Here is a 25,782-nt window from a genome sequence, read left to right on the forward strand (position 1 = left end):
GTGCCGGGTTTTGGAGCTGGGGATGAAGTTGCCAGAAACTAGAGAGAAAATAAGTGATTTAAGCCTGAAATTATATCTATTTTGTCCCCCTGTGTCTTCCTACTGCAGGTGTAAAAGCAGAAACTTCTATAAGGGAAATACAGTGATTAAAAGAATATGCATGTGTTTTGAAGGTATAAGCATAGAAATTACTTCTCATTGTGGCTCAGGCTCCTGTATCCTCACTCTTCCCTAGCATTCAGGTGTTCCTCTTCCCTCATAATGATATAGGGATCCAAGCTTAGCTTGGGGAGGGCTCTTATTACATAGTTATGCAGACATTTGAATGACCAAGTGAGCTGTTCCTGCAGCCCCGGTATCCCCGGCATCGCTGCGGAGGGGAAAGAGAAAACCTCGTTCCCTTGGCACTGGATGCTCAGGGTGAGACCCCAGCAGGTGCTGCCGGGGGCACCTCCTCTGCCCCCCTGTGCGGAGCTGCACAGCAGAGGACACGTGGCAGGCAGCAGTGACTGCACAATCCTTTGGGATTTGTGTGGTACGGTGCATGTGGAGCTGCCACTAGTGATGAGTGATGCCTGCGTGGCCTTGGCCCGTGGGGTGGAGGAGCACATGGAGTCATAGAATCATTGAACCGTTTCGGTTGGAAAAGCCCCTCAAGAACATCAAGTCCAACCATCCCCCACCCCTGGCACTGCCCCATGTCCTGAGAACCTCATGTCCATCTGTCCAACCCTCCAGGGATGGTGACTCCAGCACTGCCCTGGGCAGCCTGTTCCAATGCCCCACAGCCCTTTGGGGAAGAAATTGTTCCCACATCCAACCTCAACCTCCCCTGGCGCAACTTGAGGCCGTTTCCTCTGCTCCTGGCGCTTGTTCCTGGGGAGCAGAGCCCGACCCCCCTGGCTCCAAGCTCCTTTCAGGCAGTTCAGAGATCAGAAGGTCTCCCCTCAGCTCCTGTTCTCCAGCTGAACCCCCCAGGTCCCTCAGCCGCTCCATCACACTTGTGCTCCAGCCCCTCACCAGCTCCGTTCCCTTCTCTCCACTCGCTCCAGCACCTCAAGGCCTTTCTTGGCGTGAGGGGCCCAAAACTGCCCCCAGGATTAAAGGTGTGAATTTTAAGGACTGCATGACTAGTGGTGTGTAAATCCCACTGCACCCAAGATCATCATTGTCCTCTCTTGCATTCAGTGTTTGCATCGCCTCTCCCGCTGGAACAGACATTTGCTTGGGCTATTTCTCCACTCGGCTCATGGCTCAGTGACTTGACGTGCTTTCTGTTCAGCTGGATGCCCGTTGCTATAATTTTACCTGTTTGTGTCCCTTAATCTGTATTTGTTCCCTTGAAAGTGCAGGGAGACACATGAGGGCAGAGGCACTGGGTAAACACCTCCCGCCCCTCTCCACGCCGGCAGCAGTGATTACCAGCGGGTAAACAGAGCCGACTGCAGCGAACCTGCGGCTGGGGGGACACGGGCCTGCAGTCGCTCCTCCCCGGGTCTGCAGGGGAGATAAAAGCCGGGGTTCTGGGTGCACTGCATGAGCAGGACTGCAGCGTGGAGCTGCAGCTCCAGTGGCCGGTGCCTGGTGGCCGGTGTCGCGGTGCCATGGCCCGGGTGACGAGCACCATGGGCGGGATCAGCTGCTGCTGCTATAAATAGGGCTGGTGAGCTGCCCCGGCGAGACAAACCGAAAGTTGAACCTCGGAGCGTGGAGGAGAAGCGTGGTCTGGCGTGGGGCAAGCGACGGGAGGAGGACGAGTGCTGCGGCTGTCCTGTGCTGGGAGCTCCATGGCATGTGCATGATGGCAACACAGCACCCGTAGGGCTCCGGCACAACCAGGACGTGAACCACAGCACCGGGGCAGACCGATACGGGCTCCCCAGGAGGCTCCGGGGATGGCGGGAGCTCAGTTGGGGCTCCCGGGACCCTTCCCGGAGCCCCAGGTTGGGCCATGCCCGGTTTCTGACTCTGACTCTGACTCCGAGGATGCAGCTGCGGGCGGCACGGGACCCGAAACCGGGGTGCAGAACCCCTCCCAGGTCATCCACAGTGGCCACTTCATGGTGTCATCCCCGCACAGCGACTTGCTGCCCCGCCGGCGCCACCACGGCGCCGAGCCCGAACCGGCTGATCCCCGGAGCATCGACCCGACCCTCACCCGGCTCTTCGAGTGCATGAGCCTGGAGTACAGGTGAGTCCCAGCCCACGCTGACATTCATCTCAGGGACCCCCTGGCTCTTTGAAGGCACAAGGTTGTCTGATCCCTACTGCCCATCCAGGAACATGCTGCCAGTTGCCAGCTGACATCATCCTCCTCTTCTCCATGGGGCTGTGATGTGTCCATGAGATCTGGAGTCACTGCACTGGCTGTGGCATCCTCACTGGGCTGGATGGCTGCGAGGGCTTTGCGCAGGGCCTCCTGAAAGCTTCTCCTTCTGTCCTGCAAAAGCAGATGGGTGACTGCATCATTGCCTCAACCGCACAAGCCCAGGATGCTCATCCCACAGCTCCTCGGTGATACCAGGAGAGCCTACATCGTATCTCCTGGTGCCCGGGTCCCCATTCTGGAAGGCAGGCCCAAAGGTTTTGACATATAGCATCAGGGTGACTTGCTCTGCTGGTATCAATGCAAAACTGCTTGCACAGCTTTCCTAAAATGTCCAGGTGAAGGCCCAGAACAACAATGTCCTACTGATGCCCTATGAAAAAAAAAATGTCAGCAAAACAGCCTTGAAGAGTTGCCCATTACCTTGTTCCACGCAACATCTCACTCAGTTGCTGAGCTCTCAGGTTCGCCTTCAAGTCCTTGAGTGCTCGACATAGGGCAGCCCTGGTGACACTGGGCACTGGGACAGCGCTCCGAGGGTCCTGGTTGCCACACAGCTGTGCAGATTTGGCCCATCGCCACATCCCGGGTTGTGTGGGTTGCTCACGGCTGGTGGGGCACAGCTCTCCCGAGCTGCCGCTCCGGCTGGTGGGAGCACGGTGAGCTTCCGCGTGGGTGACCCAGCTGGGGGCCGTGCTTCATGCCTGGCACTGTTAGGCAAGGCACCCCTGAGTGCCATGCACAGGGGACACTGGTGGCCTCGCTCTCTTTTGCTCTCCCAGCCCCTCACTCTGAGCCTCGCAGCCTGGGACTGGAGGAGCAGACACTGCTCCACCCCAGGTGCGCCAGCTCGGGACTCCTGAGGCGCACCACAGCCTCCTGTGCCCCTGAGCTCTGGGGCTCCCCGGGCAGAAGGGAAGGGGACAGGGTGCAAGTGCCTTCACATGTGGAGGGACCTCCACAGCTGTATGTCACCCAGGGCTGGCCACCGCGCTGCAGACAGGGCTCCGTCACTCCAGATCTCTCTACCCCTTGCACTCCTGCAGGGCCTTGTTTCCCTCCTGCACACACGACCGTGCACACACCAGCCCCAGGCCCAGCACCACTGCAACCTGTAACCACAGCTGAACAGTAGCCTCAGTGAAGAGGACCCACATCAGCTACAAAGCATTAGTGCAACCACCAACAGCCACCCCGGAGTCAAGAGCACTACAGATGTCTCCTGACTGCCTTGGTGCAAGAACAGATCTTGCTCAGCACCCATGGGAGCAGTTCTTGGTCTGCCATGGAGCCAGGGTAGCTGCAGGCCATGGAACCCAAACAGGGAAACTTTGACATTGGATGTTCTCCAAACTTCATGCTCCGTTCTTCTCTCTTGGAGTTCCTTTCATCTTTAGACACTCTTCCCCTTCACGTCTCAGCTGCCATGCTCTGCAGCTTGCTGGAACCCTAAAAACAGGACGACAGGCATCGGTCAGAGATCAGGCTCAGCCGAACCTGGACCTGGATGCGGTGCTGGATGCGCCTCTCCACAGGTGCGACTGGACCCTTGCTTTGGAGTTGACCACGCTGCTGGCTACCTGCTCTTCAAGCATTTCTTTTCTCCCTTCAGAAACCTGTGGCAGCTTTGCTAATACACTATTGACAGGTGCAAGCAGCAGTGGGAGGAAGGTGTCAGAGGGAGGAAAGGGAGTTCAAAGATACTTGGTGGACCTCTTAGTCTTACCTGATTTAATACTTCTCTGCATCATCTGCTGTTTCACGCCTTCCAGCCAGGTTCCTCAGAAGGGTGCTGGTGCAGCACAGGCTCAGCTGGAGCTGTCTGCCATGTGTCCTGCAGTCTTCAGGAGTGCACCCACAGCTGTGTTGTAGACTAGCTCCTGGTGAAGCAGGCTCCACTGACAGGTATCAGCTGGGAGACCCCTCTGGAGTTCATAGTCCATCCCTTGGGCAGAGCAGGGCTAACTCCAAAGCCAGATCAAGTTGCTCAGGGCCATAACCCTGGTGGATGGAGACCCAGGACAGTAATCCCACCATCTGTCCACCCTGTCCCAGGGCTGCACCTCTCTCACAAGGAAGACTTCTCTCCATGGCTTTAATTGGAGCTTCCCTTCTTCCAGCTTGTGTCCGTTGCTTCTAGTCCTTTCTCAGTGCATGTCTGAGAAGCGCCTGGCTCCATCTCCTCTATAGCCTCCTTTGGGGAGCTGAAGGCAGCAAGTAGATCCTCTTTTCACCCTCCCTTCTTCAGGCTGAACAAACCCGTCACTCATCCTCTTCCTCCGTCATGTACATCAGTTCCCAACCATCTTCACGTCCTCCTCTGGGATCTCTGCACGTGGGGATCTCTTGTACTGGGGGACCAATCTGGACGCAATACCCAGGCTTGGTCTCCGCGGTGCTGAGTTGAGGGAACTATCACCCCCTTGGCCGGCTGGCTCAGCTGTGGCTGTTCAGCCACCGCTCCTCGCTGCCTGGGCTCACGCCATTCCGAAGGCCAAACACTCAGTTCTCTCTGAACGGCACCATTTTTCAATGGCTGTGGCTGTACATCGGGACACCTGTAATTCCTCCCCTCACCAGGATTCCCCCGCAGCACTTCACAGACACTCATGGCAGTCCTGCAGCCCGAGCAGTCGCTCTGAGGATCATCACGTCCTGCACTGTGCATCCCCCCTCACTGGGAAAGCAGCGCGGGTTCCCAAGCTGCTCTCTCCCCAGCAAGGCTGCTGTCCAGCAGAAACTTGTTTCTTCAGATTCCTCAGAGAGAGGCAACTCCCCCCACCAACATCTTCCTCCTGGTGCTGGGGGCTGGGATGAAGCAGTTCCCAGGCCCTTTGCACCCATTTTCCAGGATACGACTCTCCTTCCAGCAGCATCCCTGCTAAAGACTTCATGATTCTCCTCCGCTCCTTCTCAGAATCATAGAGTCATTTTGGCTGGAAACAAACTTTAAGATCACTGAGTCCAACCATAACGCACCCCTGGCACTGCCCTGTGTCCTGAGAACCTCATGTCCGTCTGTCCAACCCTCCAGGGCTGGTGACTCCAGCACTGCCCTGGGCAGCCTGTTCCAATGCCCCACAGCCCTTTGGGAAGAAATTGTTCCTAAATCCAACCTCACCCTCCCCTGGCGCAACTCGAGGCCGTTTCCTCTTGTCCTATCACTTGTTACTTGGGAAAAGAGACCAAAATTCACTTCTTCAACCTGTTGTATTTCTTGAACCCCCTCCCTAGACTGCTGTTTCTCCCATGGGTGACCCCCTGCAGCACACGTGGCCTCCCAAGGCTCTCCCGAAGAGCTGAGCGGGTGGAACCGAGCTCCTTCAGGAACCGTTCATGCTGCCATCGCCTCAGCGCGATCTGCCTGGCAGAGCAGCTGTCTCCCATCGCGCAGTGTCACTGCTGTCTCCCATCACGCAGTGTCACTGCTGTCTCCCATCGCGCAGTGTCACTGCTGCCTCCCCATCGCGCAGTGTCACTGCTGTCTCCCATCGCGCAGTGTCACTGCTGTCTCCCATCGCGCAGTGTCACTGCTGTCTCCCCATCACGCAGTGTCACTGCTGTCTCCCATCGCGCAGTGTCACTGCTGTCTCCCATCGCGCAGTGTCACTGCTGTCTCCCCATCGCGCAGTGTCACTGCTGTCTCCCATCGCGCAGTGTCACTGCTGTCTCCCCATCACGCAGTGTCACTGCTGTCTCCCATCGCGCAGTGTCACTGCTGTCTCCCATCGCGCAGTGTCACTGCTGCCTCCCCATCGCGCAGTGTCACTGCTGTCTCCCATCGCGCAGTGTCACTGCTGTCTCCCATCACGCAGTGTCACTGCTGTCTCCCTGGTGTCCTGCCTTGCAGAGCTGGTCTCCTGCGCTCACACACCCTCCTGTCACCAGTGCAGGGAGCCACCAGGTGACTGACCTGGGGACTGTCCTCCTGAGGGAAAACACCTGGCGCAGATGGGAGCTGCAAACTGCGGACACCTGTGGTCTCACCTGGCACATATTTATCTCGTGCTTCAGAAGAAGCCTCCTGTAGCTGTGCCCAGAGCATAACACAGATTAACCCCCTGCAAATACCAGGAGGGGAGATTTAGCAAGTAGGGACATGAGACTGGTAAGGGATGTGGAGTATTAACTCTGGCCCTGTGGTCATTTAAAACACAGCAGGCTTCAATTACATGCTTGCATGGCCATTTGGTACTAATTCATCCTCCTGGCAAGCTGAGAGCAGGCTCGGCGGTTTCCTTGAAGTGGAATTGCTGCTATAGCTTTGCTATACTCTCTAATTGATTCTCTCATTCCCAATGCCTCAAACACACACATACGGGGTGGAAAGCCTGCAGGCAGAGACTCCGGGATGCAGATGTTGAGCTGCCCTCTCTCCACTTCACTCTCTGAATTAACCTGCGCTTTTCTTCGCCCTCCTGGCAAATGACTCACCTCAGCTCACAGCTCCCCAGCACCCACCTGCAGCCCCGTGCGTGAGCTCAGAACAGCTGGAAGTGGCTCCCGTGGATGTGGCCACGTCCTGCAGTTGCTGCGTCCAGCCCCAGCGCTTGATGAGGCTTCGGTCCCATCCGGCCCGCAGCCGGGCCGGGGCAGCAGAGCTCGGGGTGATGGCAGCCCCGCTCAGCACAGCCCTTCGGGGCTTTGCAAAGGGTTCAGCAGCTTCTGTGATGAATTATCCACATGATGGGCAATGGCAGGTCAGGCAAGGGGGAAAGGCTTGTGCTCCAGCTAAACCCATTCATGCTGCAGGGGAGCTGTGCTGTCAGCAGCAGGAGCTGCAGCCTTTTCTCTGTCATTTCCCAAGGACTGGGGGCTGATCCCCTCCAGCAGTGTGCAGCCTGTTCCCACACTGTTCACAGTGGGGTCCTATCTCCAGACATCCCCAAAAGAGCTGGTTGTGTTCATTTACCTCGCTTGGCTCGCAGCTTCCCAGACAACTGTTTGCAAGAGGATTTAAATGACTTCCCTTCTTATCTGGGGCACTTCGTGCTCACTTTGTGCAGGGGTAAATGGCTGCCCAAGAGGCAGAGCTGGGAGGGCAGAGGCTCTCCCATCTGGGAGCAAATACACAGAGCGGGTCCCTATCTAATCCCCAGTACCGGGTATTGACACCTTTGCCACAGCACTGCCCTCAGATGACCCCTGACAGGGCAGAGCTCACTCCCACCACAGGCTTTGCATCAGTGCATTCAGATAGTAGAGATTTGAAGTCAGATTTGAGCACAGTGATTTTTTTTTTTTTTTGCTTTGAGGCACTTTTCAGGAAAATTGTGGTTAGATTTTTAACTTTCTTTGCCAGACTTTGGATTTTAAAACACAAAAATTCAAGATAAAATAATGAGAAATGCAATGTGAGCTTTTCAAACTTCCAGGGAAGGCTGTTGCCATCCAGCCAGCCAGGACTGAGCTGTGTCCCGGCAGCCTGGGGAGCAAGGGGGGCCCTGGCAGCCCCACGGGGACCCTGGCAGCCCCACAGGGACCCTGGCAGCCCCACGGGGACCCTGCCCCTGGCTGCAGGGGGGAAGGTCCACCGGGCTCCTACCTGCCACAGGACCCTCAGTTTGGCTGTTCCCCTTCTGCTACCACCCATTTCTCTTCACCGAGTAATTCCTCCCCCTTCCTCCTGCTGTTATGTCGAGCAAAATGCTCATTTTGCCAGGAAAGCAGGGGATGTAACACCTTCAACTTCTATACAGGCTACATGAATCACAGAGCAAACAAGGTGCAAGTGGCTGAAACAGAGTCCGTGCTGACCCACAGTGGGTTTGGTCCCAGGCTGAGCCGTGTTCCCGCCTCACCCCATCCCACCGAGACCCACAGCTGGTGCAGGGGTCTGTGTCCCCATTTCTGCAGCGGGACCTCCAGCCTCTTTAGTGCATCCCAAACCTTTCTCACGCTCAACATGGCGTTTGCATCCATCTCCCCACAGAGATAATTTCAGGGAAGGGCGGAACACTTTTCAAGGCAAACCAGGGAGCAAAGATCAGCCTGATAAGCCCCAAAACTGAAAGGATCATTAATGGGAAAAAAACGGCAGTTAGTGGCAAAGCCCAAAGGCATCTCCCCTCTGCCTCCAGGTCCCCAGCAGCTCCGTGGCTGCAGCCCCCCCAGCCCCGCCCGTGGCCAGGATGCTCGGCTGCAGCCGCGGGGCTGCGGTCCGTGTGCTCGGCCGCTCCTTTAACCGGCTGCGGGGCGGGCGGCACCGGGAGGAGTGTAGCCAGGTAGCCTTGACCGGCAGGAGCTGGCCGTGTGCCCGGGAAACCTGTCCCTTCCATTGGCTCCTCTGGTTCGCACCACCGCGCTGTTTGCCTTGTGCCACCGGGGAAAGTTCAAAATCCTGTGATAATGGAGTGGTCAGCGCGCAGCCAAACCCTTAACTCTCTGCAGGTTGGAGCTGCGGTCGGGCTTGGTGTCCCTGGGGACACCGTCCCCATCCAGTCCTGCAGGTGGGAGCACCCGCTCCCAGACACATCCCTGCACCGGGCTCTGGAGGGTCCCTGGTCCTTGTCTCCCGCGGTGAGATGGGTCAGCACACCGTCCCCTCCGCCCCGTCACGCTCCCTGTGCCCATAAAGCTGCGCAGGAGCAGCGCGGGGCTCTCACTGCCTGCGCTGTCGCCTGTTGGGGCTGCCTGGCTGCAGCACCCGCCTGCAACAAGACGCCTGCCCGCTGGCTGCACAGAGCTCCCAGCCCAGCTCCTCACCCGGCCGGCACAGCCGCGAGCAGGGAGCCCCCTGCAACACGGCCACGCTGTGCCGCGGGAGGCAGATTTACAGGCAGGTTAATGCAGAATCAGTCAGAATATTCATTCAAGAGTGCTCAGGAGTTCCACAAGCTTGAAGGAACAAGCGTACAGCTTCTTAAAGCATGAGCCATGAACTGCTCCTGTTCGCAGCACCGCAGCACGGCCAGATGGCACCGCATGGTGCATCTGAAGAGATGCAGGCAACAGGAGCTGCGGAAGGGTCTGCAGAGATGGAGACGGGCTGGATGCAGCAATCCAGCACCAGGGACCAGGGCAGTGACCGTCCCTGTGCTGGGACCTGGGGAGGCCAAACCTCGAATCCTGGGGCAGTTTTGGGCCCCTCACACCAAGAAAGGCCTTGAGGTGCTGGAGCGAGTGGAGAGAAGGGAACGGAGCTGGTGAGGGGCTGGAGCACAAGTGTGATGGAGCGGCTGAGGGACCTGGGGGTTTCAGCTGGAGAACAGGAGCTGAGGGGAGACCTTCTGATCTCTGAACTGCCTGAAAGGAGCTTGGAGCCAGGGGGGTCAGGCTCTGCTCCCCAGGAACAAGCGCCAGGAGCAGAGGAAACGGACTCAAGTTGCGCCACGGGAGGTTGAGGTTGGATCTGGGAACAATTTCTTCCCCAAAGGGCTGTGGGGCATTGGAACAGGCTGCCCAGGGCAGTGCTGGAGTCACCATCCCTGGAGGGTTGGACAGACGGACATGAGGTTCTCAGGACATGGGGCAGTGCCAAGGTGGGTTAACAGCTGAAATCAATGATCTCGAGGGGCCATCCCAGCAGGTCAGGGAGGGGATTGTCCCCTCTGCCCCGCTCTGTGACACCCCCTGCAGTGGGGGTCCAGCTCTGGGTCCTCAGCACAGGACACACACGGACCTGCTGGAGAGGGGCCAGAGGAGCCCCAGGAATGACCCGAGGCTGGAACAGCTCTGCTGGGGACAGGTGAGAGAGCTGGGGGTTCAGCTGAGAAGAGAAGCTCCGGGAGACCTTAGTGTGGCCTTTCCGGACTTAAAAGGAAAGAAAGATGGAGACAGACTTTTGAGCAGGGCCTGTTGCGATAGGACAAGGGGCGATGGTTTTGAACTGAAGGAGAGAGATTCAGGCTGGACACAAGGAAGGAATTGTTGCCCTGTGGGTGGTGAGAGCCTGGCCCAGGTTGGCCAGAGAGGTGGTGGCTGAACCATCTGGAGACATCCCAGGCCAGGCTGGACGGGGTCTGAGCACCCTGAGCTGGTGAAGAGGTCCCTGTCATGGCAGGGGGGGCACTGGGGGAGCTGGGAATGTCCCTCAACCCAAACTGTTCTGTGATTCTATAGTTCTATGATTCTGTGCAGCCAGCGTTGCCCCAAAGCCATGCCCTGGTGGGTGGGAGAGCCTGGCAGACACTGGGCTCATGGAGAGCAGTGAAAGGGCCCCAGAGTAAGGCGGAGTGACCCCAGTCTTCCCCCCAAGCTCCTGGGGCAGCAGGACACTCAGGACCCCCCAGTAGGTGTATGCAGGGGGGTGTGTCCCTCAGCTGGAAAGAAATGATGCTTAGTGCGATGAGGCTGCCCGCACTGCAGTACCCATGAGGGACATCACCAGAATGAACACGGCTGCCTCCAGGAGCTGGGAAATGAGATGGAGGGAGCCCAGCTCGGGCTGGGGGCTGGGGCGGGTGGTGCAGGTTTGCAGGGATGGATGTGGAGAGGAGCCCAGGGCAACACCGGTCCTGCTCTATGCCCTTCTTGGCGCACAGGCAAGTGTCCCTTAGCATCCCCCAGCTGGCTGTCCTGTCCCCCCCAGCCCCGCAGATCGCTGCCCCTGCCTGTCCCGCTGCCTGCACCTGCCCCCCGCTGAAGGCAGCATTTCCGAGCCTTGTCCAGCATTAAAAGGAAGGTCAGAAATAGCTGCCCAAATGCTGCAATGAGGCGAGAGCCACAGCAGCACATGTTCGCAGGTGTCTCACCTGGGCAGGAGGCTTCCATTCCCATCCCACGGGGCTGGGACACAGCCGTCCTGGCCAAAGGCAGCGGGATCCCACCTTGGACCTGGGCTTCAAGCCTCCGTGAATCAGTTCCTCCGTGTGCTGTGCTTGAGAAGCCTTGTGTGAGTCTATGAGGTTCATGGTTTAGGTCTGTGCTGTTCCCAGGGCGAACAGGAGCTGAGGGTGCTCCCATGGGTGCTCCCATGGGTGCTCCCATGGGTGCTCCTGTGGGTGCTCCTGTGGGTGCCAGGCAAGCAGCCCGCAGCAGAGCCACACGGCCATGCCTGCTCCAGACTTGCCACCGGGCTGGTGGTCTCTGGGCATCTCCAGACTCGGCTTCCTTGGGAGACCCCAAACCAGGAGGGCTCTGGAATAGTGCTCTCCCCTCAGCCTCTCCTTTGCTTGGTGTTTTAGTGGGAAGCTGGTGTCTCCAAAGTGGAAGAATTTCAAGGGGCTGCGGCTGCTTTGCCGGGAAAAAATCCGCCTCAACAACGCGATCTGGAGAGCATGGTACATCCAGTGTGAGTACAGGGCAGACCCTGCTCCATCAGCCACATGCTGGCGTGGTTGGGTGGAATGGGGCTGGCACTGGGGCAGCGACGCACAGGTACATGGACACCCTCCCGTGCCCAGGGATGGAGCCATGGGTATAGCCAGCTGTTTTCCCCCATGCAGATGTGGAGCGGAGGAAGAACCCCGTGTGTGGCTTCATCACCCCGCTGGAGGGGTCGGAGGCTGATGAGCACCGAAAACCAGAGGTAGGGCATGGTCCCTCGCAGCTCTCTGGGCCAGAGCAGGTCTGGGTGGCACAGGTGGGAGCTGAGCACACAGGGCACAGAGCTCATTGTATTTCATCGATTTGCTGGGAAAGGTGTTTCTGACATGGCACAAGGGAACCAGCCCTGGCTGTGGGGTGCTGGGGCTGGGGGTCTCAGTCGTGACTCTCGTGCTTCCCCCCAGGCTGTGGTGTTGGAGGGCAACTATTGGAAACGCCGCATCGAGGTGGTGATGAGGGAGTACCACAAGTGGAGGATCTACTACAAGAAGCGGGTGAGTGGCCTTGCCAATGCTGCTCCCCATCCCATGGCAGTGGCACTGGTGGGGCAAGATACTAGCATGCCCAGTGTGGAGCCACGGCTGACCAAGAGCGGGACGTGGCACGCAAGATGCCAGCATGGGAGTGGGATGCCGCCTGTCCCCATGGTGCCAGTGACGGGGAGCACAGTGGGGACCCAGCTGCCTGCAGCGCTGTGGTGTGCTCCAGCAGCCCCACCTGGGCTCACAAACCAGTGAAGAGTCTGGAGCACAAGTGTGATGGAGCGGCTGAGGGACCTGGGGGGTTCAGCTGGAGAACAGGAGCTGAGGGGAGACCTTCTGATCTCTGAACTGCCTGAAAGGAGCTTGGAGCCAGGGGGGTCGGGCTCTGCTCCCCAGGAACAAGCGCCAGGAGCAGAGGAAACGGCCTCAAGTTGCGCCAGGGGAGGTTGAGGTTGGATTTAGGAACAATTTCTTCCCCAAAGGGCTGTGGGGCATTGAACAGGCTGCCCAGGGCAGTGCTGGAGTCACCATCCCTGGAGGGCTGGACAGACGGACATGAGGTTCTCAGGACATGGGGCAGGGACAGGGGTGGGTTATGGTTGGACTCAGTGATCTCAAGGGTCACTTCCAACCAAAATGATTCCATGATTCTATGATTCCATGATTCTATGATTCTATGATTCCATGATTCTATGACTGGACTGTGCCCTGCTCGGAGCACGATCTGGGACTGGGTTTGGCAGTGTACCCGCAGCACACGTGTTGGAGGGGTTAAGTGGGGCCACGGCTCAGCCGCCGCGCTCCGGCTGGGCCGGATTTTCTGGCACGCCGCTGGCAGCCGCCGCTCACCCCGGCAGCACGTGCTGCCAGGCAGGCCAGGACGCTCCACATCGCTCCAGGTGCCCGCTCTGGGCATGCTGGCACACAACCTTGGCCACCAGCCACACGGGGTGGAGCACGGCCCAGCCTCCTCCCCAGCCACTCGCTCAGGACCAATAAAGGCCGGGGGTGCCACGGGCCGGCAGGGCGCTGTGGCCTCGCACCGCCACACTCCGCCTGTCCCACCGCTGCAGCAGCTGCTCAGCCCAACCCTGTGGAGTAACGGCAGATGTGAACACGCGGCGGCCACGCTGAGCCCCCCAGTGACCCCGCTCCTGAGCGCTGCCCGCTCCCCCTGCCCCGGCTCTGCCCCCCGCCCTGCCCGCCCTGCCAGGCGGGTGACCCAGGCTGTCCTCTCCTTCCAGCTTCGCAAGCCCACCCGGGAGGGAGAGCTCTCCAGTCCAAAGCAGGTGAGCCTGGGAAGGGTGGGGAGGAGGGGAAAAGGGGCTGCAATACAGACCCCGCACTGGGCAGCTTGGGAGGAGGGTGGATGAAAGCCCCAGGGTGTGACGAGCCCAAAGGGATGGGATGCCAAGCCCTTAGGATGGCAGATTCACCCTTCTGGAGGCACCAGGGTGCCAGGTGTGAGGCTTGGAGAGGAGCTGGGGAGCCAGGCATGGACTCGACCCACAAGAGGTGCCCACCTGGCTCCTTCGCTCCATCTCATGCAGGATGAGGATGTCTGGAAGCCAACAGAGAAATGGTGCAACCAGCTTTTCTGCAATGTGGTGCCCATGCTGCTGGGGGATGAGGAAGAGGAGCCGGGGGGTAGGCAGCACTTCGACTTGGACACCTTCCTCTCGGACATCTCTGATACCCTCTTCACCATGACACAGATGCCCAGCACCCACCAGGAACTCCCAGAAGATGGTAGGTACCCCGGACCACGCTCTGACAGGAGGTGGAGGAGGCCCAGGTGGGCAGCATGCACCATAGCACCTCCTTGCCTCTTGGCTTAGCCTTTGAGAGCTGCCGCCTGTGTCCTCCGGGCAGATGGGGTCTCCTGGCAGCCCTCTTGCCCGGGGCAGGAGGAGGGGATTCTCCTGCCCTCCTGCCCTGCCCAAATGCAGCAGGGAGCCACCAGAGGAGGAGATGCTCCTGCTCGGCCCAAATGGAGCTTTTGTTCCATTTGAGCAGGGTAGGAGCACCCCCTCTTTCGGTAGCTCCCTACAGAGCAGCCAGGCTGTCCCAGGTGGGATGGGTGAGCTGCCTGGGGAGGTTTGCCCCCATGAAAGACCTTGTGCCAACCTCCATGGCCACTCTTTGCTATCCCTGCCTGGCATGGACCCTGGAGCTCCTGCAGCACCCGGCAGGACCTATGCCAAGGATCAGCTTTTCTCTGGGGTTCTTGGGTGCTGGATGAGGTCCCAGAGGTGGGAACAGGATGGCTCTGAGTCTCTGCGGTGCGGGTGCCGAAGTCCCTGCACATGCACAGCTGCAGGGCAGGGTGCAGTGACGTGGGGTGACTCTGGGGTGCCACCAAGGAGTGGCAGCCAGGCATGTGTGGTGGAGTAGCCATGCAGGAAGGTCTTGGGGGTGCAGCGGCTGAGTCTCAATGTTGCAGCTCTGCTCTTTTCCAGCATACGTTGGGAATGCTGACATGATACAGCCGGACTTGGCACCCCTGCAGCCCAGCCTGGATGACATGGAGATCTCAGGTAAGAGAGCCCCAGACATCCAGTGGCATAGAAAAAACAGCATGTGTGGGGCAGGGTGCTGTGGGGCGGGGGCTCAGCACAGCTGCCTGCACCTGGGGAACAGCCACGGCGGGTCAGGAAGAGCCCGCCCAGGGGCTGTGAATCCATCTCAGTTTGTCTGCAGCCAGAGGAAGGATAATTGTTTTCTGCAAGAAAGAAGAAAACCTCTAGAGAGCAGGTTGTGTGTTGGTGTGTCCCCTCCTCACTCCTGAGCCACCAAGGGGGTCTGGCCCAGAGATGGGACCCTGTGCTGGGCTGTGCTACATCCTCTGGGGACAGGTCACCGTCCCTGCCAGGCTGGCCCTGAGAGACAAACCTGGTGTCCAGATGAGGCAGGGGGACTGCCAAGGGGACAAGTGAGCAATTGTAACGGCAGCCTCCTGTAGGGCTGCCACTGGTGCTGCTGGTGCTGCTGCACAGGCTCTGAGCCACGAGTGCCCATGAGCACCGTGGAGCTGGTGGGGACGTGTCCTGGTCCCAGCTGTGCTGTGCAGAGTCCCCATACACCAGGGCTCTGGTGCACGCTGTACCAGGGACCAGCTCTGCCCTTGGACTGCTGGCCTGGGCACACTTTGTGCAGTGGGAGCTGGTGGGAGCTGGGGCTGCAGCATCTCCAGAGCCCTCCGCATGTCTGTGAGCAGCACTTCCCTCAGTGGGAGGAAACAAGGGTGTTTGCACCATACGGCTGTGGGGTGATGCAAGACCAGATGCTGGTGGGGAGCAGGCGGGGGCACCTGATGTGCCGGGGCAGTGCTGGGATGTCCTGGGGATGGAGGGTTTGGGGTGGGAAGGCTCCTGCCAGCCCTCCATGGCTCGTTCCCTCCAGAGGTCCCATCGGGGTGAGTGGTGCTGGGCAGAGTCTGTTCTCATGGCTGGGCCTTTGCCAGAGGGCAGAGCAGCCTGAGGGCAGAGCTCAGGGGCTGCAGGTTCCTCAGCAGGAGCAGGAGGGGCAGGGTGAGCTCTGCTCTGTGACAGTGACAGAGCCCAGGGAACGGCAGAAGATGTGCCAGGGGGGTCAGTGGGACATGAGGAAAAGGTTCTTCACCCAGAGGTGCTGGACACTGAACAAGCTCCCCAGGAGGGGTCACGGCCCAACCTGACAGTGTTCAAGGAGAGACTGGACAACGTCCTCAGACACACGGGGTGACCTGTGGGGTGTCCTGGGCAGCGACAGGAGCTGGACTCCATGATCCTTGTGGGTCCCTCCCAACTCAGGATGTTCTATGATTTGCCTCCTGTCCTCAGGTGCCCCTTGAGGGTGTCAGTTGCTGGGAGGTGGGACAGCTCCAAATGGGTTAAAATGACATTTGACCAGAGTCCCGTCCCCCTGGAGTTCCTGCATGGCCATGGAAAGCTGCAGCAACCCCTTTCAAGCATCACCGCACCACAGCGGTGTCACAGCAGCCCCAGCACCGCTCTGGGTGGACCCAGCTCTGTCCGTGCTGCCAGCGTGGCAGCGCTTGTGCTCAGGAGGAGATGGCAAGGGGCATGGCAGTGTCATCTGAAGTGACATATTTCTATGAGCAGCCAATTTAGAATCATAGAATCATAGAATGTCCTCAGTTGGAAGGGACCCACAAGGATCATCAAGTCCAACTCCTGGCCTGTCTTTATTTCCTGGGGCAAAGCCTTGCATTTTGCTCCAGGGTGCTGCCTGGGAAAAGGGTGAGTCTTGCTGCAGGTACATCACAGGAAGGTGTCCCTTCCCATCCTGACCATGCCCAGCAGCTCCACACGGGCCGACAGGTGCGGGTGGGGAGGGTCCCAGCCCAGGCGGGGTCAGGGATGGCACCCCAGGATTCTGTGCCCTGAGGAGGGCAGGACCCTGGGGGCACTCGGAAATGCATTGCCCAGAGTTTCGTCCTGGACGTGGTGTGCGCAGGGATGCTGCACAGAGCAGCTCACCCCGGTGACAAGGGGTGACAGTCCCATGGCAGCTGAGCACTGCGCGTGCTGAGTGAGGCGTGCGCTGGGCTGTGCGGGACAGCTGTGCAGAGCAGACACGTGCGCACACTGTGCCATGGGCAGCACCGGTGCTGTGTGCCCACGGGACGTGGGAGCAGCAGGGAGAGGAGATGAGGGGTGAATGCTGGGTGCTGGGTACCAGAGCTGTGGGTGGCAGCCATCCCAGTTATGTCCCCAAGGCCACTTTTCTAGCAGGGTGTGCGATGGCTTCTCGTGGCTGGGGAGCAGCCTTGTGCAGAGCCCCAGGTGAAAGAGTATGGGGTGGGCACCGCGATGGAGGGACAGCGCTGCCGCAGGGTCACAGGGCTGTCGCCGTGTCTGGTGGCGGTGGCAGAGCTCGGTGCCTGTCACTCAGCACATGCAAACCAATCCCCACATGAGGAAGCACCCCGTGTCCACAGCGCGTGCCGCAGCCTGGCGTGGGGGGATGGAGAAGTCCCGATGGCAGAGGCGAGGGAGCAGCCCGGCCCCGTGCCCTGCGGGCACCGCGCTCCAGGTAGGACCCACGCCAGGCACCGGGTGCCGGGGGCTGCACTGGCTGTCCCGTAGGATGGCATCACACTGCAGGGCCCTCCCAGAGCCTGGGGCCAATGCTGGAGGGCCCTTGGTTTGGGAATGGGCTCTCTAGCCCCGACCCCACTGGAAAGCAGTCCCAGGTGTGAGTGGGGTGCCAAAGGTGTGGTGTGCCGACCACGTGGGCTCCTCTCCCTTGAGCAGCGGCATGTCCTGGACACACCGCGTGGCCTGGGAGCAGGTCAGGGTGATACAGGGGTGGAGAAGAGCGTGGTCAAGGGCTGTGGGGTGGGGAAGGGGCAGGAGAAAGGGAGGACAGGGCGCCCAGTGGCTGCCAGCCACCTCCTATCCCCGCAGCACAGCGAGAGACACAAGAGGAATTGAATCTGCAGAGCCGGGCACCAGAAATGCCTATAAATACCCACAGAGCTTCAGTGCTGGTGGCAAGGGACAGCGTGGGGCTGGCACAGCGGCGGGCTGGGGACAGCATGGGGCTGGGGACAGCATGGGGCTGGGGACAGCATGGGGCCGGGCGCTGAGACCCCGCCGGGCAGCACCGCGGTGCAGGGGAGGCTGTGCCGTGGTCCCTCGGCAGGGGAAGGGGCATCTGAGGGCTCGGGGCTGCACTGCTCCATCTTGCACCAGTGCCACCCTCAGCTGGCAGCACGCGGCACCGCTGGAATCACCAACATGCTCGGCCCCACAGCATCCCCCTCTGCTGCACATTCACTCCTGCGGTGTAGGTTCCAAGGGCTCCCAGCCGGGCAGCCCAGGGCCCACAGCCTGGGGGGAGCGCAGGGTCCTGCGGCCTCGCTGGTGCCCACGACGGCTGCACGCCAGGCAGGCGCAGCCAGCGCGGGGCCCAGCTGGCTCTGCTGGCGGCAGTGATGCTCGTGCTCGTGCCAGCACAGGGCTCAGCCGGCTCTGCTGGCGGCAGTGATGCTCGTGCTCGTGCCAGCACAGGGCTCAGCCGGCTCTGCTGGCGGCAGTGATGCTCGTGCTCGTGCCAGCACAGGGCCCAGCTGGCTCTGCTGGCGGCAGTGATGCTCGTGCTCGTGCCAGCGCGGGGCCCAGCTGGCTCTGCTGGCGGCAGTGATGCTCGTGCTCGTGCCAGCACAGGGCCCAGCTGGCTCTGCTGGCGGCAGTGATGCTCGTGCTCGTGCCAGCACAGGGCTCAGCCGGCTCTGCTGGCGGCAGTGATGCTCGTGCTCGTGCCAGCACGGGGCTCAGCCGGCTCTGCTGGCGGCAGTGATGCTCGTGCTCGTGCCAGCACGGGGCTCAGCTGGCTCTGCTGGCGGCAGTGATGCTCGTGCTCGTGCCAGCACAGGGCTCAGCCGGCTCTGCTGGCGGCAGTGATGCTCGTGCTCGTGCCAGCGTGGGGCTCAGCTGGCTCTGCTGGCGGCAGTGATGCTCGTGCTCGTGCTCGTGCCGGCTGAGGGGCTGGGAGCACAGCTCGCCAAGGGGATGCGAGCGCCTGTGTCCTGGGGCGGCTGTTCGGGCAGAGTCTGTGCCAGGAGCTGCCACTCAGGTGCCTGCAAACCCAGTCAGTGCTCCTGCTCCGTCCTGCAGCGCCATCCCTGCCCCACAGCCGTCCTCTCCCAGGAAACCCTCCTGGGGGTGATGCCCGAGCCAGGGCTGGTACAGGGAATGGTCGCACCGGGCCGAGGTGTGAGAGGAGTGATGTGCCCAGGGAGCTCGTTTGAGCAGGGTGGCGGCTGCCCCACACGTCGGGCCAGCCCTTTGTGTCGCGGTGCCTGGGCCTGCAGGAGGAGCAGGGCTGTGCGAAGGGAGAGGAAGGGAGCGGGAGTCACGGCGGGGTCACGGGGCTCGGCTCCGGGAAGGCCATGGGATGTGGTCAGCCGCAGGCTGCACGCACGGCAGCGCTGCTCTGGGGACGCAGCACTCGCCACGGCTTCGGGGGACTGTCCCCCGTGGTCTGTGAACGTGGTGACCCACTCCCCTGAGCCTCCCGCTGTGGCTGCCCCACAGCCCAGGTGCCGCGGTCCCTGCCCCGGCCCGGCGCTGGTTCAAGAGGAGCAGGACGGCCCGGCCCCCTGGCAGCAGCCCCAGTGCTGAAGCACGCTGCACCCAGCTGGGTGTCGGAGGCAGGGTCCCCACCCTGGGGTGGCACTCCGGGTGGGTTTTCCTGTCCCCATGCATGTGGCAAGGCTGGCCCAGGGTGCATGGGCTGCCTCGTCCCTCCATACTCCAGCATTTCACAACCTGGGTAACAAACCCGCCAGCAGAGCTGGGACCTGCCCCAGCCCCACAAGGTGAAGGGCTGGCAAATTAGCAGGACTGGCAAACCCCTGTCGGGGCTGGTCATGGGGTACAGCTTCCCCTGGGGCTTGTCACCCGCTCTGGGAAGGGCCGCTCACGCCTGTCACCCTGCCTCCGCTTGTCCCTGCAGATATTTTCACCAGCTACCGGCCAGTACCACCGCAGATGCAACCAGGCTACCAGGAGCTGCCCTGCTTCGTGCCCATGGCTGAGACCCAGTTTGGCACCGGGGGGCCCCTGATGGGTGCCCGGGATCTCCCCGCCAGCCCTGAGGCCCCGCTCCCCCCCAGCACCCTCCTCCAGGTGAGCGGGACCCTGGCCCGTGGCTGCCGGTAGCCCAGCCACCCCCACCCTGACCCTCCTGTGTCTCCCACAGCCCAGCGGTGCCTCCCAGCTTGGCCTGCATGGAGCCTTCCTGGCCCCCGAGCTCCCCCCAGCCCCGCCGCCCCCCGCACCCCCCGCTGCAGCGCCCAGCCTCAGCCCCCCACTCCCACACAAGCCCCTGCTGCAGTTTGGCATCCCCGGCAAGCGCCTCGGCCCGGAGCCACCGGAGCCCCCCTATGCATCCCCTGGGGTGCCACTGCTGGCCCCGGACCCCCTGTTCTCCCCTGCCCCAGTTCCCCCCTCCAAGTGGGGTTCACCTGTCCCCTCGCTCCTCACCCACACTGCCCCCCTGCTCTCAGCGCCCTGCTTGCCCCCCCACGCCCCAGGGCTGGGCTATGGGGTGGGCATGGTGCCCCCGGGGTACCCCAGCCTGGCTGCCCCCCAGCTCCTGCCCCCTGCCCTGCTGGGCGACCCCAGGTTTGCCCCCACCAAGGGGCAGCCCCAGGGCGGGAGCGGGCGGCCGAAGGCGAAGTCCAGCAGCACCAAGGCGAAGAGGCTGCCGGGACCCCCCGCGCCGCCCCCCCGGGCCGTGCCCACCGCCTGCCTGAGCCAGCTGCTGAGCACAGGTACCGGGCTGGGGCTGCGGGCACACGGGGGGACGCTACGGGGGAACTGGAGGCAGGGCCGCTTTTTCCCTGGGGCTGGGGCGCTGGGGGTGCTGGGCAGGGCACGCGCCTGTCCCCCAGCGCAGCAGCACCCAACCCAGCAGTGAAGCCCAGGGGAGCCCCCCGGCTCCAGCAGCCCCGGAAGGGAGACGGGGCCCAGCCATCCCCAGGGCTTGGCCATGGGCACCGCTGCCGAATCCCCTGATCTCCATGGCCCCGTTGGCACAGATGGGGTGGGGGTCACCGGCATCCTACCTGTTCTGTGATGGGATGGGTCCTGCAGAGGCTGTCACATCCAGCCTCATGCCGGGCTGAGGAGGGGCTGGGGGTCCCTGCCTGCCCCACGGCTCCCAGGGACATCCCCGCTGCGGGGGCACCTTCTCCAGGGGCTGCTGCTTCCCTCCCCAGGGCAGCTGGGCGGGGAAGGGGCTGCAGCAAGGCCAGTGCTGGGGCCTGGCTGTCCCCTGGGGCAGGAAGGGTCACCCGAGCCCTGGCACCTCACACAGAGACACCCTTCTGCTCCCTGCCCTCTCGCAGCCAAGCAGGAGCTGCCCTTGGATGCCCCACACCCGCTGGGTGCAGGACTCGTGCCCGCGTCCCCTGTGTCCCCGGTAAGCACTTGCCTGCTGCCCCAGGCTGGGAGTTGACCCCCCAGGTCAGCAGTTGCCCTCCTGGTTGCTGGGGCAGGGGGAGAGACACCCTATGGCATGTGGGAAATGGGGCTCCGTGGGGTCACCCATCGCAGTATGGGGCTGGACTGGCACAGGGCGAAGGAGAGGACATGCGGCCAGGGTGCCAGGAGTCTCCTGGGTGTTTTCTCCCGTAAAAGAAGCAGGGCAGAGGTGGGAAACACCTGGCTTGCAAGGCCCCTTTCCTAGTGACACTGCCCTGGGGAGACGGGGCTGGGCTGCCCCTGCAGGTGGTGGGACGGGGCTGTACATCCCCCCCGGTGTCCTCACAGGCATCACGCTATCGGTGCCCAGGCACTGACCGACCAAAGGGGAACGTCTGGCCCCCAGTGTGCGTGGGGCACTGGCGCCCCAACCTCCCTCTGCCTCCCCCCACAGCGGAGCGCTGTCCCCGATGTCCCTGCCGCCTTCCTCTCCAGGATGGCTCAGCTGAGCCCAGGACTGGCTCCTGGTTCCAGCCCTTCCCAAACGGTGCCGGTACCGGTGCCGCCGATGGGTACCCAGCCAGGCCCGCTGCTGGTCCCCAAGGCGGAGCGGCTCTCCCCCACATCGGTTTGCGGTGAGTCTGGGGTGCCCCAAGGAGCTCCGCAGGATGCCTTGTTTCCTGCATGGAGCTCAGACCAAACATTGTAGGAACGTTTAATTTCACCTTCTATCCCAGCTGCTGACGTTTACCCAGCCGAGCAGAGAGGCTTTGTTTGTGCTGGGGACGCACAGCCCCTTCGCCTGCCTCCTTCTGCAGGGGCAAAAGCAGAAACAGGAAGACAAAAAGGAGCAAAATGTCAGACTGTGGTTTTGAAAACCCAAAGCTTGGGTTTCAAGTGGGAAGCTCCCTGCTTTCACCCACAGAAACCAGAGCGGCGGCTGGAAACCAGGCTCTGTGTCGCTCCCAGTTCCGTTTGGTGCTGCAGACCACAGCCTTGCTGCCCGCAGGACTCTCTCCTGGTGATTTCCACCCTAGAAATGCTGGGAATTTAAAATGTCCCACCCCAAATGTACCCATTTCTGAGCAGCTGTAGAATGAGGGGCATTTGGGATAAGACAAAGCAATAAGACATGGTTGGATGCTGGACTAGAGCACCCGTATCAGCGGAGCAGGGTGGCTGCCCGGTGCTGGGCTGACACTGCACTCTGCTCCCCCTGCCCACCCCAGCGCAGGACCTGTGCTCACCCGTCACAGGGGCTGCGGCTGCCGCCCTGTCCCAGAGCATCGCCTTCCCTTTCCAGGTAGCGACTGGCCCAAGCCCGGCCAGGCTTCCCCGGGCCCCGCTGCGGGGCAGGGTGCTGGCACCTCTCTGCACCCCCCCGCGCCCCGGCGGGGCAGGCCCGAGGCCAGCAAGGTACGGCCGGAGCAAGCGCTGCCTTTGCTATGGGAACAGCCCCTTTCCTGCTGCCCCCCCGCTCCACCCTCACCCTGCTGTGAGCTTTGGGCAGCCTGGCCCCCACGCTGGGGCAGCCCAGGGCTGGTACCACTGCTGGGAGGTGCCTGACGACACCTGCCTGCAGATGGAGAGCCGGCGCATCACCCACATCTCCGCCGAGCAGAAGAGACGCTTCAACATCAAGCTGGGCTTCGACACGCTGCACAGCCTGGTGAGCACGCTGAGCGCCCAGCCCAGCGTCAAGGTGAGCACCCAGAGCTGTGCGGGCGGGCCCTGGGCACGCAGGGACACGCGTGTCACCCAGGGGCACTGTGTCCCGGGCTGCTCTGGCCTGCGGGGCAGGAGGCTGAAAGCCCAGCCCAGGCGCGGGAGGCCCGGCAGTGCAGCTGTGCCGGGTGCTCTGGGCGCTGGAGCCCGTGGCAGAAGCTGCTCAGGCTCAGCAGCGGGGAACACGGCCCCTCCAGCCCTGCTGGTGACCCTGCCCAGCCGGTGAGGTCCCTTCGCCATCTCAGCCCTGTGTTCTCCCAGGTCAGCAAGGCTACCACCCTGCAGAAGACAGTCGAGTACATCTGCAAGCTGCAGCACGAGCGGGCGGCTCTGCAGGACGAGGCGCAGCGGCTGCGGGAGCAGATCGAGGAGCTCAACAGCTCCATCAAGTAAGGAGGAGATGGTGGAAGGGAGCCCCTGCGTGCGCCGGGGCCGCCGGGCAGGCAGCGGGTTTTCTGAAGCTCCCAGGACATGCATTTGACTCTGCCAGCCCTCAAACCCTGTTTAGGGGGGAGGGATGATGCTCAGGAAGCAGCACTGTATGGAACTGCACATGTGGACTTGCTGCACAGCCACGCTGGGAGGGGCCACGGCCTGCCCACCCCCACGGAGGCCCCATGGGGCAGCCCCACGGCTCCCAGCCTCCCGAACACAGACCCACGGCCCTGCTTGTGCCCCGCAGCCTGTGCCAGGAGCAGCTGCCGGCCACGGGGGTGCCCATCACGCGCCAGCGCTTCGACCAGATGCGCAGCATGTTCGACGAGTACGTCCGCTCCTCCACGCTGCAGAACTGGAAGTTCTGGATCGTATCCTTTGGGGCCAGTGCCTGCTGCTCACTCTGACCCCCCCACCAAGCACCAGGTTCTCTGGCTCGGCCGCGGCTCCTGGGCCTGTGCGGTCCCTCTGGCTCCAGAGGCTCTGGGGACCATGGGAGAGGTTTCCCAGCCGTGGTGGAATGTGCTGAGGTGCTGTGGTCAGGAGGAGGCTTTGGTGACAAGGGAGCACATGGTTTGTCCTTGGGAAGAAGGGAAATCACCAGCAGAGTTGAGCTCATCCAGGGAAGAACTCCCGGTGACACAGGAACTGGCTTGGAGAGGCAGCAGCCATCAGCTGGGATTAGGAAAGGTCCAGACACAAAGCTGGGGACACGATGGCTTGGCCTTGGTGGCCATGGGGTGCAGCAACTTGGAAACCCAGCTATGCCCACGCCTGGGACATGAGTCTGGGCTCCATGTGGTGGAGAGGATGGAGGGGACCAAGGGCCAGGGCACAGGCTGTCACAGGCTGGACCTGCTTCTCCAGAGTGGGGTTCAGACACGCTGGGGCCAGTGAGCCTGCAGAGACTCCGTGCTCTGCGAAGTCCCCATTGGCACAGGACGGGCAGGCCCCGCAGCCACAGCACGGGCAGCACGGGTGGGGCACAGGTGGCTCCGCCGCAGCTCTGGAGCACTGTGGAGCTCCTTCCGCAGGACGCTGGGGGTGCTACAGCTCACGCAGGCTCCAGGATGAGCTCCTGGCAGAGGTACCTGCTGTGGATTACTGCACACACACAGTCACTGGTCCCCAGCAGTGGTCCCTGAGGCTGGGAGCGCCATGGGAGCCCACGGTGTCACACCCTGTCCTGGGCGCTTCGGAGCACACTGTGCTGGCTGGCTCCTTGATCTGCTCTGGAAGAGCTGTCCTGTGTCTAAACAACCATTTCTGGCAGCCCCAGCTGGGACAGGGTTACACAGCCCCCCCACAGCGTGCCCCGGTGACACCCGTGGCTGTCACCCAGCAGACAGCCCCCCCACAGCGTGCCCCGGTGACACCCGTGGCTGTCACCCAGCAGTGGGAGCTGGTGCCCAGCGCGGTGCTGAGGAACTGGCAGATCTGCTCCACGGTCCTGCTGCCCACAGCTGCTGGGTGGGTGACCATGGCCCTGGCAAGTTTGGTCCTTAAGTCTGCTGCTCCCACCAGTTCAGCATCATCATCCGGCCGCTCTTCGAGTCCTTCAACGGCATGGTGTCCACAGCCAGCGTGGACAGCCTGACCCAGACGAGCCTGGCCTGGCTGGAGCAGCACTGCTCCCTCCCTGCGCTGCGCCCGGGTAGGTGGCTGCTCCTGCCCCGGCACCGAGGCAGCCGGGCTGGCTGCGGGCACGGACCGGCGGCAGAGCAGAGAGGAAAGGAGAGGGGTGTCCTGGGGCGGCGGGGCCGGCACTGCGCGGGGGGAAGCACCGCTGGGACATCCCGGGGCCTGTGCCCGGGGCTGTTCCGTGTTCGGGTCACAGCCCCGCTGCAGACCCAGAGCCCGTGTCCGGCCGGGCAGGGCGCAGCCCCCAAACCCGCGGGTGGGGTTCCCTTCACCCCCCAAACCCGCGGGTGGGGTTCCCTTCACCCCCCAAACCCGCGGGTGGGGTTCCCTGCACCCCCCAAACCCGCGGGTGGGGTTCCCTGCACCCCCCAAACCCGCGGGTGGGGTTCCCTGCACCCCCCGCCGGGGCCGCGCAGGGACCTGTCGCGCTGCTCTCAGGCCGCGGCGGGCGGGGCGGGACGGGAGCGGCCGGCTCCCCGGGACGGGTGAACACGGGCCCGCTCCAGCCCAGCGCACGGGGCGGCTGACACATCCCGCCGTCCCCGCAGCCGTCCTGAGCGCCCTGCGGCAGCTGAGCGTCTCCACCGCCATCCTGAGCGACCCGGCCGGCGTCCCCGAGCAGGCGGCACGGGCGGCGGGGGCGCTGGGCCGCGGCGGCGGCTCCTCGTAGCGGCCCCGCGGGCTCCCCGTCCCCGCCACGGCCCCGGAGCCGGACAAACGCCCAACGCCAGCGCGGAGCCGCCGCGGCCGGAGCCCGGGACGGCGCTGGCTGGGGCAGCTCGGGGCCGCAGGGCTCCCCCCGCCACCGGCTGCTGCCCCTGGCCCCGCGTCCGGGCCCCGGAGAGAGGGCGCAGCGGGGGGAGGGCGGGCGGTGCTGCCCCGGCCCGGGCAGCGCCCGGTGGGACCCTGCGCACCGCCTGATAAAGGCCTCGCTCTGCCCACACGCCTTTGCGTGGTTCTTCCGGCGCCG

General features: G+C 62.4%; 1 protein-coding gene across 1 annotated transcript; it reads left to right on the top strand.

Moving 5' to 3' along the window:
• Nucleotides 1-1,698: 1,698 nt before the first annotated feature.
• On the top strand, nt 1,699-25,638 carry MLXIPL (MLX interacting protein like). The gene is given in 18 exon segments (XM_082068800.1): nt 1,699-2,191; nt 11,452-11,558; nt 11,713-11,795; nt 11,998-12,087; nt 13,320-13,364; nt 13,626-13,824; nt 14,535-14,612; nt 19,540-19,719; nt 19,722-19,759; nt 19,762-20,359; nt 20,936-21,009; nt 21,466-21,646; nt 22,315-22,427; nt 22,594-22,713; nt 22,998-23,125; nt 23,419-23,542; nt 24,696-24,825; nt 25,361-25,638. Coding segments are annotated over 18 exon segments (2,706 nt in total). The 5' UTR covers nt 1,699-1,895; the 3' UTR covers nt 25,483-25,638.
• Nucleotides 25,639-25,782: the final 144 nt, after the last annotated feature.

Source organism: Streptopelia decaocto (genome assembly GCF_964273445.1).
Source record: "Streptopelia decaocto genome assembly, chromosome: 18".
Classification (NCBI taxonomy): domain Eukaryota; kingdom Metazoa; phylum Chordata; class Aves; order Columbiformes; family Columbidae; genus Streptopelia; species Streptopelia decaocto.